The 15,663-nt window shown below is 39.6% G+C and overlaps 1 protein-coding gene across 2 annotated transcripts; it reads right to left on the reverse strand.

The window, feature by feature from the left end:
- Positions 1-7,978: 7,978 nt before the first annotated feature.
- LOC9271745 (receptor kinase-like protein Xa21) lies at positions 7,979-11,707 on the reverse strand. 2 transcript variants are annotated; one of them, XM_066305166.1, is made up of 3 exons: positions 11,029-11,707; positions 9,093-9,217; positions 8,841-8,980 (listed from the first exon to the last, which is right to left on the reverse strand). In XM_066305166.1, exons 1-2 carry the CDS (start codon positions 11,555-11,557, stop codon positions 9,102-9,104), a joined length of 645 nt encoding a protein of 214 aa, XP_066161263.1. In that variant the 5' UTR covers positions 11,558-11,707; the 3' UTR covers positions 8,841-8,980; positions 9,093-9,101. The 2 variants fall into 2 exon arrangements, with proteins under 2 accessions (XP_015617394.1, XP_066161263.1); XM_015761908.3 differs by adding an exon at positions 7,979-8,542 and having other exon boundaries at positions 8,749-11,700.
- Between the last annotated feature and the right edge of the window lie 3,956 nt (positions 11,708-15,663).

Raw genomic sequence — 15,663 nt, forward strand, 5'->3', positions numbered from 1 at the left:
CGGGGCACACGTAGAGATACTACTTGTGGAGTAATAGACTAATAGTGGACGACAGCATCGGCGGTCTGTATGTGCACGGCCAACCCTCCTTAGCTCAATTTATACTTACGAATGACCAGAATGACCTTAGCAACTCTTTATAGCTTAATTAGGAATGACCTTACATACTTTGCTTGGAATAAAAGAAAATATTATTATAATATTACCAGAAATAAACAAAAATATACTTTTAATTAAATATGTTAGCCATCTTTTGTTATAAGGAATATTTAATTTGATTTGATTTGATTTGATTTTATATGTCATTATCTATTTAGATTTGAATTTTTTAATATTAAGAAATTAAGGGATAATTTTCTAAACTACAATTATAGTAAGTGGGGAGACAGATTTACTAACATCATCACTATCTTTTTTGAAGTAGTATATAAATAATCAAGCACTGTCGTTTTAGATTACATATGTAGATTTTTGTGCGGATTATTTATGCCATGTTTTCAAAAGTATGATTTCTTTAAAAATTTTGGATATCAACGTTTCTTAGGTAACTTGTGTTTGAACTAGTTGTTAGTTTTATAACATATAGGCCCCGTTTGCGGCGGCGCGAGCGTGGGGGCGCGGGCTCCGGGTCGCGCATGGGCTGGGCGGCTGGCGGCGGTGTGGCTCTGCCTCCGTGATCGGCTGCTCGCGTCGCGGCGTCCTCGCTATGGGCTATGGCCCGGGGCTACGGGCTAGGGCGATGAGGAGAGAGACAGAGAGAGTTGTGTCGATCGATTCGATACACGCACGTCGCGACTCACGTGTGGGACCTGTGAGCCATAGTTAGGGCGTCGGGAGTCGGGAAGGGGGATTATATCGCTTTTTTTTCTTTTCAATAGTCGCTATTTTTTTTAATAGTGAGTCGATCGCCCTTTTTTCAGGTGGTCCCGGGACCACTGTATCCACCGTTGCCCGTTTCGAGCTCCCAACTCTAACTTACTTCGAGCCAGAGCTGTGCCAATTGCCAAACGGTACAGATCCTCGTCTTTTGGAGTAGATCTAGCAGAGCTACCCCTAGAAAATGAACTACAGGGGTGGAGTTGGAGTTTTGCTGCTCCATTGCTTCACTCCATCCCAAAAGACCCACTACCCTTTAATCTTTTAAGTCTATTTACACAAAAATACCACTCAACTACCCTTCACTCCTCTCCTGTTCTCTCTCCTCCCCATCTTCCTCCTGATCCCAACCGAGCTGCGGGGGTGGCGGCGGCGGCGGGCGGCGTGCACCTGGGGATGTCGCGCGGCCGGCGGATCGACGCGAGCACGCGCGGAGACGACGGGCGGCGTGCCTGGGGACGGCAAGCGGCCGGCGGGTTGGCGGCGCGCCTGGGGCCGACGGCTGTTTTTTTTCTTTTTTTTTTCCAGATCTAGAGCTAAAACGTAGCCAAACATTTTTCAACAAATTTTCATCTCTAATAGGAGCTAGCTATCACTGAAGTTAGAGTTTAGAGCTCAAAGTTAGATTTTGGAGCCCTACCAAATAGGGCCTTAGTATGTAATTACATTCATCAATTTTAAATAACGCAACCTATGACCATAGTCAAAGTCGATCGGATGTGGTCAGCTGTTTGGTTTTTTTTTTTGAAAGATCCAAGTCGTCGGCTGGTTTAATTAGATGACCCTAGCTAGCGTGTGACTGATAAGATAACGAAGGCGTCGCCCCGTCGTATGCATTGCACCGAATTGAATGGCACGTCCAAGTTGGCGTACATACGATTGTCGCAGTTGGGCGTTGACTTGACTATCAGTATAGACCTCACAACTCGGTTCTTTAAATTAGGGTGCGTTTAGTTTTTATAGGTGTCACATCGAACGTTCGACGGAATATCACTTGGATATGAATGGGTTTTTTTATATGAATGAAAAAACTAATTTAATAACTCGTCTGGAAACCATGAGACGAATTATCAAGCCTAATTAATCAATCATTAGCACATGCGGGTTACTGTAGCACTTATGGCTAATCATGGACTAATTAGGCTCAAAATATTCGTCTCGCGATTTCCATACAAACTTAAAATCCAGCCTTTGCTTTAATAGAAACTACGGACACTTATTAAACTTATTAAGAGTGTTCGTACATGCAGGAGAAAATAGAACCGATGAAACCGTGTTGTTGCAAGTGGAACAATTGGTGTCATGTTGCTCAACGACTTTTGCTTGCTATGTATGATTTCTGCTTCGATACTCCTGGAAATTACCAAATATTACTACTACAGAAAACTCATTGGTACCGGTTAGGAACCCCTTAGGTAACCGACACCCAGTAGGTGGGGCCGATAATTTCGGTCATCGGTTAAGAGATATAAGCAGGGGTGAAAACGGACGGGTACGGTTGAATCATGACATTCCCATATCCTAAACCATATTTTCCTTTAAATTCGGAGCCTGATACGGACTTATCATGTATCCTATCCCATATTGTTTCCTTTGAATTGGATTCAGGAATGGATATCTGCTTGTATCTCTAATTCATGGATATTAAATATAATAAGGCAATTAAAGTATTAAAAGAGATACATAAAGAGAAAAATTATACAATATTACATGTGAGCTCGTAAAATAGTGATTAATCTATCTTTTATCATGTTTGTAGCTTGATTTATAATAGATTTTCATACATGTTTTATAACATGGGACATACGGGGCGGATACACGTCTTCTCGTATCCTAACCCATATTTTCTAACGAATTTGGATTCGAACTCAGATAGTATCGAGTATCTCATTTTTTTCTCCCATATATATTCCTCCCGTGAGTCTTGGGTCCGATGGGTGGTCAGGCAATACCCGTGCCATTTTCACCCCTAGATATAGGTGCCGGTTTTCACCCAAGAACCGACACCTATATATGTATAATTATAGGTGCCGGTTCTAAAATAACTTGCCATGTGGCTGACCATATTGGTGCCGGTTCTTTACCAAAACCGGCACCTATAAGTAGCATATAGGTGCTGGTTTTTAACTGAACTGGACATGTGGCAATTAGTATATGTGCCGGCTTATATGTAAAAACCGGCACCTATATGTTGACAATAAAAAAAAGGGCAGGACCTTCCAATTTTATATACAAATCATACGATAACAGAATTTGCCTCGAATCACATTCATTCACATTCACACAAATTCATTCACATTATAGCCATATCCAAATTTACATCCCACAACCCCATCCACATCTACATCGACATCCACATTCACATATATATCAACACATAGAAATGTTAAAAAAGAGTAAATGCCTAAGTCAACAATTATAAGTCTAAACCTTCCTAGGTGTAAAATAACAAAGTCCAAAGCCATTCCTAAATCTAAAATTTGCATATCTTTAATACCGATTTCAAGGTCCAATCCCTGGCATCCCATTGGGCCACATGGCGCCCTAATATTTGGGTTTGAACCCCTCCTAAATCTGCCACGTGTCTATATTGAGAGAAGGTGGAGAACCTTGTGTAGTCTCCCGTGCAAACATTCATTTAAATTCTAGAGGATTCCAAACTTACTATCCCTTGCAATCTCTTCAAATTGAAATAAAAATAGACATCAAAGCATGAAAGAAGAAGTTCCCATTTGTCGTCTTCAATCGATCAAAACTAATAAAAAAATCAGTGTGAGTAGAAAAATGTAAAAAAGGAAGGGAAAAATCCTAGAGAAAGCACTCGATCTACCCGCCAACCCAGTGTCATATCTGTGGGTGATGCACTGCAACAACGCCGGAAGAGCTCTTGGCCCGGCGCGCCTCTGCCGTTGTTTGATGTTGATCTTGTCGCACCTGCCCACAGATGAGGTTGAGTGGATTCCATCATGAGGTGATGGCCTGATGCGGTGGCTATGTAAGATGCGGCTCCAATAGCTAGCCTGATGCTTGATCTGCACAACTAAGATAAACATTAAAATCATTGTCCAAATTATGCTAATCTTAGTGTGATATGTTTATCAGTAAATAAACATTCCTATATTTCTCAAAACATAAATATGAGAAATAACACCACAATTACCGTCGCTTGATTCATTCTTATTCCAGTTCATATATACTTAAAAAGTAATATGATAACTTAACATGATATTATTCATACATTCTAAATAAATAGATTATAATATCCGCGGGTTATATTAGTTGGCGTGCCAACGACGCGCCCATTTTCTAGTATATCCTAAGTCAAAGGTTACTAAATCTAAACATTCCTATATAGTTTATCCTCACTTAGCGTTATTTTTCTCTCCTCTCTCATTAAGTCGTCTAAGATGATTAATCTATGGTCCAAACTATCTCCCTCCTTTTTCTCTCTTAAAGCCGCATCACCTTACTTTTACATTTGAATTATCATTCTATACATTATTTAAATTTAAATTATCGTAAACCACATCAACTTATGTAAGTTTATATTGTCTAGCTATCTTACGCATTAGTTTTACTTAGTGTTATAGTAAACTCCTGCAGCAACACGCGGGGTTTCACCTAGTGATTGTGATACTGGTGGTTCTTTGTTGACGTTGTCCTCGCCAGCTGGGTCTATAATATGATTATGAATGAACCCACAGAGCTCATTTGGTGATACCTGTAAAGATGTGTCGAGACCCAATTTCCGCAACACAGGGGAGGAAGGCGTAAAACTTAGTATTAGAAAAACATTGTTTACTTTATGACTTGGTCCTGTGAAAAATAGCATACCTCATTATTAGGGTGCAGCCGTACAGGGACCCCATGACGTAGAAGCCGCAAAGGTTGGTGGCATGGTCCTGTGAAAAATAGCATACCTCATCATTAGGGTGCAGCCGTGCAGGGACCCCATGACGTAGAAGCCGCAAAGGTTGGTGGCAGGTGGCTGTCTATGGATCCATTGATGTTTGAATACCCGGCCAAAATGTTATTGCATCCACCTAGGATCTACGATATGATCTTCCGGACCAACGGTATCTCATATATGTCCTATTTAATAAATTGATAAGACACTGGTGGTGCGCTCTCTCCTTCCTTAGGGCAGTCCCAACCCATAGTGTCCATAAGTAGTGTTTATGGTGCCATGTCAATAAGACATCATAATAGAAACTATACTCTACAACCCATGGTTTCTTAAAGTGGGCCATTAATAAATACATCATCTCTCTTCTCTACCAATCATATTTATTCTTCATCTATTATGAAGACACTATTCTCTCCCAATGCGAAACTTGATAGTGTTTAGTGCATAAGTTCTTGTGTTGAAGCTGTGTCTTACATGAGACCCAGTTTCTTCCTCTCTTCACTCTCTCTCTTAATTAATATAGTGACACATAAGTAAAAATCCTACATGGCAATGTAGTTAATGCCATAGACACCATCCTAGGTGGAGGGTTGGGACTGCCCTTATACTGTCATATATGAAAATCTTACTATCGTCGATATTGATTACGATCAGGGTTCAATAATGGCTACACATAGGACAATGTATCAATAACTTTATACGCGTGGGGAGCAACTCAAATTTGAAATTAATGATATTCACTTATTGAGCAAGGTAAGGAAGGATGATGTGGTCACAGGAATTGAGCTTGATGAGGGCGTCCAAGTGATAGTTCTCGATTTCAGCTTCTTTGGACAATTGCCTATCGAAGTTCACAACCACTGGGTAAAGAAAAGCAATCTTAAGGTTTTTGCTTTGACATTCAAAAGAGCAATGCCTGCAAAAGAAGAACACGGTTCAAAATCACTAAGCCTAATTATAGGATATGAAGGACTTACATTGACCACATTTGGAGGACGCTGATGTCGAGCTCTCTTCTTTCATACACGCTGAAGAGTTCGTAACCTATCTTTAGTCTCGGTTGGTAACTAAAGATCGATCTTTACTTCCGGTTATTTCACCCGGGACTAGAGATAGTGATCTTTAGTCCCGGATTCGTAGTTCTGGTTGGAAAACCGGGACTAAAGGGATTACGAACCGGAAGTAAAAAACGTTTCTCCACCTGTGCTTAAATTCCAAATAACATGTATTGGGCGCGTGGTGAAAATCGATGTCAGTGTAGTACGCTCCAATCATTTGTTGACCCTGAGCAGCCGCCTCCAAATACCAATTATGCAGCCACCATGCTTGAGTTCCTAATTATCCAAGTTCCGATTCAAGCACCATGAGTTTTCCATGTTGGAACTGCAGTACCAATTCGGCCTCCTCAAGATTATCCAGATCGTCAAGGCTGTTTAGACTGGTTGACTTACAGAATGCAGCTGTCTCGTCCGCTTTCTCTGCAAGTTACAACTCCTTAGACTGAGTCTGCAGATCCTTGTTTTTGTAATAGTTCTTCGGAAGTCCGATATAGGTTTCTTGGGTGGCTAAGGTTGTGCACACTTTATGAAATGATCGATCACTTCCTTTGGAATTGGAATCTTTGATTCCTCGGGCTTCTTAGGGCTAAAAAGCAAAGTGATGCTGGCACTCACTGTCTTCTTAGACAGCCCCATTGTCGGCGTTGAGTCTATAAGGCTGGGTTTAGATGGTAAAATGATGGACATTGTTGACAACAAGCTGTGTCTGGGCATTGATCAGCATGATCCTGAGACAACCTATGATTTTTCAAGCAAGCAAAAGATCGATTGCCTGATTTCATTACTTAGATTAGGACTTTCTTGCTCCAGGAAATGCCATCGAGTAGATTATCAACTGGAGAGATCATTAAGGAACTGCATGGAATCAAGGAATCTCTATTGCTGGAAATAGAGGGTACAGAAAAGTGAAGACACTGCATTTTATTTTTCTGCTGGGATACTTTTATGTTCTAATAAATCTGTCATGGATATTCTTGAGCTCCCTCTTAAGTATCTGGAGCTGAGTCCTGTAGTGGTCATTCCAACCATTTGTATCCTATGATAACTGGATCACTGATGGTCCACTGAATAAATATTTCTGTTAAGTTTCTTTTGATGCAATTAATTTGGATCAAATCCAAATTGTTTACAGTGTGGCCAGTTGCAGTCATGCTTCTACAGTCTGGCATATACCTTTGATAATTTTATACAAGAGTACTAAGCAAAATGAGTATTCCCTTCATTTCTGGGTACAGTCTGCATGATACCAAACTACCAAACAAAGCTATACTTTAATTCGCATGATAATTTCGATGATTTTAGACTGAAGTTTTTGCTTATGGCATTTTCAGCCTTAAATTATATTTATACCCACTAACCAATCTATATTTATCATTTAGTTTCTTGTGACTTGTAGTTGTAGTAGTACTTCTGTTGGAGGTTGTAACTTGTACTAATGAACTCTTGTTGCCCAAAACCATTTCATGACAGATTGGAGGCATCGTTGGTTAATTAATTATAAGAGAAAAAGATTGCGCACTGAAATGTGGGACCAACTTGACAGTGGTCTTTTCGCTGTTTTTGTCGCACTGAAATGGCATGGAGGGTGAATACTTGAGCTCTAGCCTGCTCTGTTTCGTTTGTCTCAATTAGCTATGGTCTATTGGTTGAGGTAGGCCAATATGCCGTATAAATATAAATAATGCAACGAAAAACAATTCATGAGCTAAACTTTTATAAATAATGCAACGAAAAACAATTCATGCCGTGTTATCAGGTTTTAAAAGCCAAACCAAAATAAACTCTGAAGTTATTAAATGAAGTTTAAATTTCAAATTTTGGCGGACTACGACAAGCCAACAATCAGACACGTCATTCTGGCAGAGTTTGTTTGGCTTTTAAACCTTGAAGGGTGCTATTCGGTTTGGAGGAATTTCGCACGAACTTTAAGGTATTGAACGGTTTCATGTGAAAATCCTATAAAATTTTGGAGGAAACTGAAAACAGAGTGTTTTTTTTTCGAATACTTTTACTGTTTCACAACTTGTAAAACCCAGAGAAAGTATTTGGTGCTTAATCTATATATGTTGTCAAATTTTTTTTATTTTTATCAGGACTTTAGTCAGAAATGAGTATTTCAGATGTTGTCGGTCTGAAATACTCCCTCCATCTCAGATGAAAAAATAACAAGATGTTTGTCGTATCTTTTACCTACAGTCTAGTAGAGACCATAGTAAAATTTGTGTACTTTAAAAGGGAGTACAGCAATGTCTGCAATATTTTAAAAATTACCGCTGCATGGTATCTCCACATGATCATTCCAATGTTACATTGACATAACTTCCATCTTCAATCCTGTATTCTCTCAAGAGAGATTCTCGCATGGCATGCAGTTCATTGACAATATCCGTTGTCCGCATTCTGCTCAATGGCAATTCATGAGAGCAGGATACTCCAAGCCTAAGAAGTGAAATAAGGCAATCGATCTTTCTCTTGTATGAAGAATCCTGCAATGCGCATTCATTTTCCAGCTCCAAAGTTAACTGGCTATCAACAATGTCCATCGTCTCGCCATGGAGAGCTTGCTCGACATATTCACGAAGGCTCAACCCTTGTCTGAATCTGTTATCAGTAGGCCTCTTCCCAGTCACTGTCTCTAATACAAGTATTCCATAGCTATAAATATCCCCATTTGTGGATACTATGTTTCCAGCTCCATACTCTGTTCCATTTAACATTGAAAGAACATCAGGCCTGCTACTTGTTATGAAATTTAAAATTAAGTGATATAAAGAAAAAAACTAGGAGAGAAATCACATGAAAGTAAAATAATATATCTTCTGAAAATTCACCATGAATTTGTCTATAGCCAAGCTTTATCTGAGCAAAGATGGTCTCCATGTAAAGTCATAAAGCAAAGATAATTACCTGGAGCAGCATAACCAATTGTCCCTCTGAATCCCATTGAGCTTGTTGAGTGTTGGAGAGATGAGCTTCCCTCAGCAAGAATCTTAGCTAGGCCAAAGTCTCCCACATGGGCAACCATGTCAGAATCCAAGAGCACATTACTTGATTTAATATCACAGTGCACAACAGGAGCAGGACCACGACAGTGAAGATAATCCAGTGCATAAGCCACATCGAGTAGAATAGTCACTCTCTGGACAAGACCCAAGTATTTCATTTCAGTTTGGTCAACTGGTTTAGGATGCAGCCAATCTTCTAAACTACCATTAGGCATGAAGTCAAAAACGATTGCTTTGAAGTCATACCCTCTGGTATCAATGCTTGAGCAGGCTGTAATAACCTTGACTAGGTTCCGGTGTCGCAGATTTTTGAGTGCTTCGCATTCTGCGACGAAGCTCTTGTGTGCTCCTGGAGTTTGAAGTTTCAGTACCTTCACAGCAATATATTCTGCACTTTCATCAGTTTGACCATCTATTTTTCCTTTGTACACAGAGCCAAATGTCCCAGAACCCAACAAATTGGTTGCAGAGAATCCCTCTGTTGCTTTAGCCAACTGCGAAAAAGATATCGAACGATGCGCTTGCATTGAGGTTTCTGAAGAGTTTTTGGTGTTATTTTTCTTCCGCCGATTAAGATACTTGTAGAGCAACAGAAGAATGCCTAGTATTGCAACAGCAGAAATGGTGACTATAAAAATTACTAGAAATTTATGTTTCTTCTCTGGTAAACCTGAAGAACATGGACGCAAGTGCAGAGTAGGTATTCCACCACATAGTTTATCATTGCCTTGGATTAAGAATGCTGTGATGTTTGCGAAAACACCGAAATCTGGCACTTCACCGGAAAAGTTGTTGAATGAAAGATTCAGATAACTAAGCATGCTGATGTTCCCTAAGAATCTGGGTATTTGACCTGACAGCTTATTATTTGAGAGGTCAAGACTTTCTAGACCTTTTAGCTGGCCCAGGGCTGATGAAATAGTACCATTTAAGAAGTTATTTTGGAGGTAGACATTCTGGAGAAGTTGGCATTCCCCTAAGGAAGGAGGGATTTCACCTGATAATATGTTTGACTGTGCGTGGAATTCTTCAAGATTTATTAGATTCCCAATTTCCTGTGGTATTGACCCCTCCAAATTGTTGTGGGATATATCCAAAATTTTGGAGAGACTGAGTATGTTGAATAATCTCCTAGGAATTGCACCTGTAAAATTATTCCTAGCAAGGTTAAGTGCTGACAACTTTGTAAGGTTTGCAACAGTGCTTGGTATTTCACCGCTAAAGGCGTTTGCTTGGAGTTCTAAACTACTAAGTTTTGTAAGATTTCCAATGGCCAGTGGGACTGATCCACTAATCTTGTTCTTAGGAACTGATAGAAGATTCAGATTTTGAAGCCTACCCAAGGATGAAGGTAGGGTTCCTATGAAAGAGTTATCATCTAGTGTAAGAGATTGTAAGCCAATGAGATTACCAATATCTTTAGGTATGCGTCCTGATATTGTGTTGTATTGAAGGGAGAGAGTTTGTAATGAAGTGGAAAGATTGGAGAGTGAATCAGGAAGGACCCCACCAAACTTACTAGCTCCCAGTTCCAAGATTTTCAGCCGAGAGCAATTTGTTAATGCAGTGATGAATTCCCAGTCTCTAGGTTCTTTAGCTTCAAGCAAAGTGGCAAAGAGCAGGAACTGTTCCAGATTTTTTAACATTCCAAGCTCAGAAGGGACAGTGCCACTGAAAAAATTAAAACCAAGTTGAAGCATTCTCACATGTGAGACATTAACCAGAGAGGTAGGGAGACGGCCATGAAATCGGTTATTGTCCATTGATATCGTCCGGAGTTCAGGAAGTGCGGTGAATGCATCTGTTGGTACCACTCCAACCAAATTGTTTTGCTGAATATTAAGGCCCCAAAGAGATGAAGAAATGTTCCAAATGGATGAAGGGATGGTTCCACTCAAGTTGTTATTGGCTAGATTCAGCCATATCAAGCTGGATAACTTGCCCAAAGATGAAGGGATAGCTCCAGACAACATGTTGGTGTCGAGATCAAGATGCATGAGGCCGGAGAGGTTGCTGAGAGCAGTGGGTATCTCTCCTGATAACTTGTTACTGTACAGAAACAAAAACTCCAAGGATGGCAACTCGGCGAGCGACAGAGGGATCTCTCCAGAAAAGCCATTTTGTCTGAGGTCCAATATGTAAAGATTCACCATTCTGGCGCCAATTGTAGAAGGGATCTCACCTTGGAGCTGGTTGCTGGTCAGATTAAGAACCATGAGATTCGTGCAGTTACCCAGGGACAAAGGGAGAGTGCCTTGGAGAGCATTGGCGGCCAGGTTAACAGTCTCGAGCCTCCCTAGACGGCCAATCTCCGGCGGTATCTCGCCGGCGAGCTGGTTCCCGGCGAGGTCCAGCTCCCTGAGGAAGGACAGGTTGGCCAAGAACGGCGAGATGGCGCCGGACAGGTTGAAGGAGGCCATGCGCAGCGCGGCGACACGGCCCGGGTGGCGGCGGCTGCAGACGACGCCCGGCCAGCTGCAGTGATGGATGGAACTAGTACTATTCCATGAGGCCAGCGGCGAGCTGGATGGGCTCGAGAGCATGGACTTAATGGAGAGCAGCGCGAGCTCGTCGACGGTGGCCTTTGTTGCGTCGTTGCTGCTCACCGGAGAAGAAGGAGGAGGAGGAGGAGGAGACAAAGCCAGAGAGTGGGAACAGAGGCACACCAGCAAGAGGCAGATGAATGCTACTTCTCCAGCCATGTCGACCATGATCGAGCTTGTGCTGCAAGGCTAGCTTTGTATAATCTCTCAAATGATCAAACTATGTCGATAAATATAGAGGGAGCATGTATATATGCAGAATTGTACAAGGGAGTACATGGACATATCGGAGAAATGATATATAGGAAATTAGACTATCTGTTTAAGAGGAAAGTTCCTGTGTGCTGCCATGTTCTCACTCCATCTCTTTCCGGCATTTTTCTTTTTTACTATTTGCCACTCTCTTTTCTTCGAGAGCATATTCCCAAATACCATTTTACTAAGTGACTTAGGCCCGGTACTTTCCAAAAAATTTTTTCCCAAAAACGTCACATCGAATCTTTGAAGACATATATGAAACATTAGATATAGATAAAAAGAAAGACTAATTGCACAGTTTGCATAAAAATCGCGAGACGAATCTTTTGAGCCTAATTAGTTCATGATTAGCCATAAGTGCTACAGTAACCCACATGTGCTAATGATGAATTAATTAGGCTTAATAAATTTGTCTCGCGGTTTTCAGGCGAGTTATGAAATTAGTTTTTTTATTCGTGTCCGAAAATCTCTTCCGACATCCGGTCAAACGTCCGATGTGACATCCAAAAATTTTCTTTTCAGGTCGATCTGGACCGACTGGATTGTTTTTATTTTGCCATTCTTGGCTGTCAACTCAGCAATCTGGGTGAGAAATAACCTTAGTACCCGAGAGTGGATAGTAATCTCTTAAGGGAATATCCCATCAAGTATCTTTTTCTTCCAAATTCGATATAAATAGTTATAAAAAATCTTTAAAAATTTGACAATGCTAGAATAGTGATATATATCGGTTCATAAAAAATCAAGCTCCAATTCGATCTACACATCGAGAAACAAAAATAAAGACAAATTCAGATGTAAATAGTACGCTACTATTCATACGCTGAATTTATCCTTTTTTATATCTCGACGTGTGAGTTGAGTTTGGACCTATAAAATTTTATAGAGTTGTATAGATATGTTGTATGAGTGTTATCAAAATTTTCTAGGATTTTTCATAACCGTTTAAATGAGGTTTCTAAACAAACGATGGATATCCTCTCAAGGATCAAAATTTACCCCTCAACTTTCCCTCCCATCTATCTTCTTTGGTTCTTCCCTCCTTCGCTCCAAAGGTGGAGTTCGCGTTGCCACCAGGAGGGATGTGCTGGGAGTGGGAGCAGCAAGATGACACCCCGGCCGTCACCACTAACAATCAGAATCCTTGTAAAACCAAAATTGTGAATGTGAAAACTTCATTTACAAGAAACTACAAGGGAACATTTTAAAATTATTTTAATGAATTGCAACCAAACTTAAAATGAAATTTCAGAGGGCCATCTTTATTTCTCTATTTTTCCTCTCCATAGAAACTAAATTATATTTTTTCATCAACTTCAATCAAGTTTGAGGTGATTTACATATATAGAGAGAGGTGGAACCGCCATTTGAATTTTTGTCAAATTTAACTAAAATCCATTTTTAAAAAATAAGTTTTGGTTCTCAAATTTGTGGTAAGATATTTCTATCCCCGTTGATAGTGATAGTCCGAAAAGAAGATGGTGATGTATACGCTTGTCATACGGCTCATTAGTTATGATGAAGCCATGTTCGACCTTGACTTCTTGAGCGAGATTCCTTTTATATTATTTGATTTGACTATAAAAGTTTGGAAATGCTATAACACGTACGGTTTATCACATATTCATATTTTTTACTATTATTTTTTCCTTAACTTTCGCTGCCCTGTTTTTTCCCCTCTTACAAAATATGAATTATCATGGGAAAGAGACCTGTCTCCTAAATAATACTTATCTCTGTTCTAAAATATAATATTTTTTTATTGAATACGATATATCCTATTTCTATAATCTGGACAGGCTTAGGATATATCTCATCGGCCTAAAAATTGCTATATTTTAAGACGGTGGAAGTACAACTTTTGAAAAAAAATCTTTCTATATATGAGTTCCTTAGCTTGGAATATTTTTCTTGGAGCAAACTTTTCACTTTGTAGTCAGATAATCCATAATCCATACGTCCATTCAGTTGGGTTATTCCCAGGAGAAGTATAAGAGGCCAACTCGAAACGTATATATGTTCGGAAAATACTATACGTACTAACTTTTTCTTATTAAATTCTTACTAACACTGATGTGTCATGCTATGAGTGTATCTAGATTTTTTTTTAACTTCCATCTACTTAAATCAAACAGTTGATATGATTGTTAGTAAAAGTTTAGTAAGAAAAATTTAGTACATTGCTCAATATGTTCCCTTCAAATTTCGCAGATTCCTTTTTGCAGATGAGAACGGTTCTGCACCAACGATCACGCAGTACACGATCTGACGACGATCAAACGGAGTACTTTGAATGAGAGATGCTTTTTTTGCTTGACACTGATGACTTTGCGTGCGAGACAGATCGACTGATAGCTTTGCGTGCGAGACCGATCGACTGACTACTAGCCCTGTAATTCTTTCTTATCTGACCGTGTTGGACACGCATATGGACACATTGCACGTACGGTTATCCCGAGCAATTTTACCGTTTAACATTTTATACCTCGTGGTACCACTAATTTTTTTTACCTCAAGATACTTTCTAGTATAAAATTTAGTACATGAGGTAGTATTATATAATAGGCACTTACGCTGTGTTCTTTCCCCATTTCCCCAACACATCTTCTCGTTTTCCGTGCTCACGCTTTTCAAACTGCTAAACGGTGTGATTTATGCAAAAACTTTCTATATGAAAGTTATTTTAAAAATTTATATTAATTCTTTTTTAAAAAAAAATTAGCTAATACTTAATTAATCATGCAATAATACAAGCTTTGATTTCCGTGACGGTACGGTGTCAAGCTTAAAATGGACACATGAATTAAAATTAGAAAAATGTCATATTGATACCATAATCATGAATGTTGTACATAAATAATACGCCCTCTGTTTTTTAATGTATGACGCCGTTGACTTTTTTATCAACGCTTGACCATTCATTTTATTAAAGAAATTATGTGATTATCATCTATTTTATTGTGGCTTTATTTATTATTAAATGTTCTTTAAACATGCATGACATAAATATTTTTGTATTTGTATAAAAAATTTGAACAAAATGAATGATCAAACGTTGTTCAACAAATCAATGGCGTCATACATTAAAATTAAAATAGGGAGGGAGGGAGGGAGTAGTAGTTGTTTGTTAACAGACCTGCCATGTAATTAATTAAGTTGGCCACACTTCATACAGACAAAAAAAGCTGCATAACATGGATGATGATACCCTTGATGCAACGTGAAAAACATGGCCCCAGCAAAAACAGCTGACGACACACAAAGTGCAAATCAGACGTTACCGGTCCTCAAATATGCATGGAACTTGAACAGTTATGCTCTCCTAGATTCATCATAGATTCATATAGTACAAAGGTCCTTTGGTAGTATATTATCCAAGAATGAGCGTCTTACATCTAGCCAAATTCTAACCACGTACTCTGCAGAAATGCACAGGACGTGTGTGTTATCCAAGTTGCTGACGTTGATACACAATTTTGTAATTGCAAGCAAAAATGTTGAGGTCTTATGAACCCACCGAATACTCTTCTACCAGTAGATCCACAGACATTCAAGCTGTAGTAATTTTTTTAAAAAAATATATACGACGTCAGGATCAGGCGGCGGACGACGGCAGCACTACCTACGGATGCAAGTGGGTGGTCCCATTATCCGCATAAAAACCGCTTGCTAGTTTATTTCTCGTATGGTGTACAAAATTTAGAAAAAAAATAAACTAAAAGTGGGTTAAGTATAAACTACAAGTCGAATAAGCGAAAAAAAAACCCGGGCAAATGCATCCCTGGTCACCGGACGCCTCCGGTCTACGTGTAAGGAGGGACTTACACGTTGGTCCCACGGTTCAGTCTCAGTGATACGCTCGCCTGCCTGCATCAATGTTGCCCGGAGATGATGTTTCAAAACCGTGTTTACAAAGGAATGTACAGCAGCTAAACACGATTATAAAATTATAAACTACTAAATATTTATTGTTAGAGAGATGCACGACATAGTATACTCGTTGTAACGATCACAAA

The sequence above is a fragment of the Oryza sativa genome, chromosome 11, assembly GCF_034140825.1.
Source record: "Oryza sativa Japonica Group chromosome 11, ASM3414082v1".
NCBI lineage: Eukaryota > Viridiplantae > Streptophyta > Magnoliopsida > Poales > Poaceae > Oryza > Oryza sativa.

Excerpts from the sequence above, each read along its gene's own strand:
- LOC9271745 (XM_015761908.3), bottom strand. The coding sequence starts at position 11,557 with ATGGTCGACATGGCTGGAGAAGTAGCATTCATCTGCCTCTTGCTGGTG. Across the intron at positions 8,543-8,748 it reads AATTGGTTATGCTGCTCCAG|AGTATGGAGCTGGAAACATA; the intron begins GTAATTATCTTT and ends TAAATGGAACAG.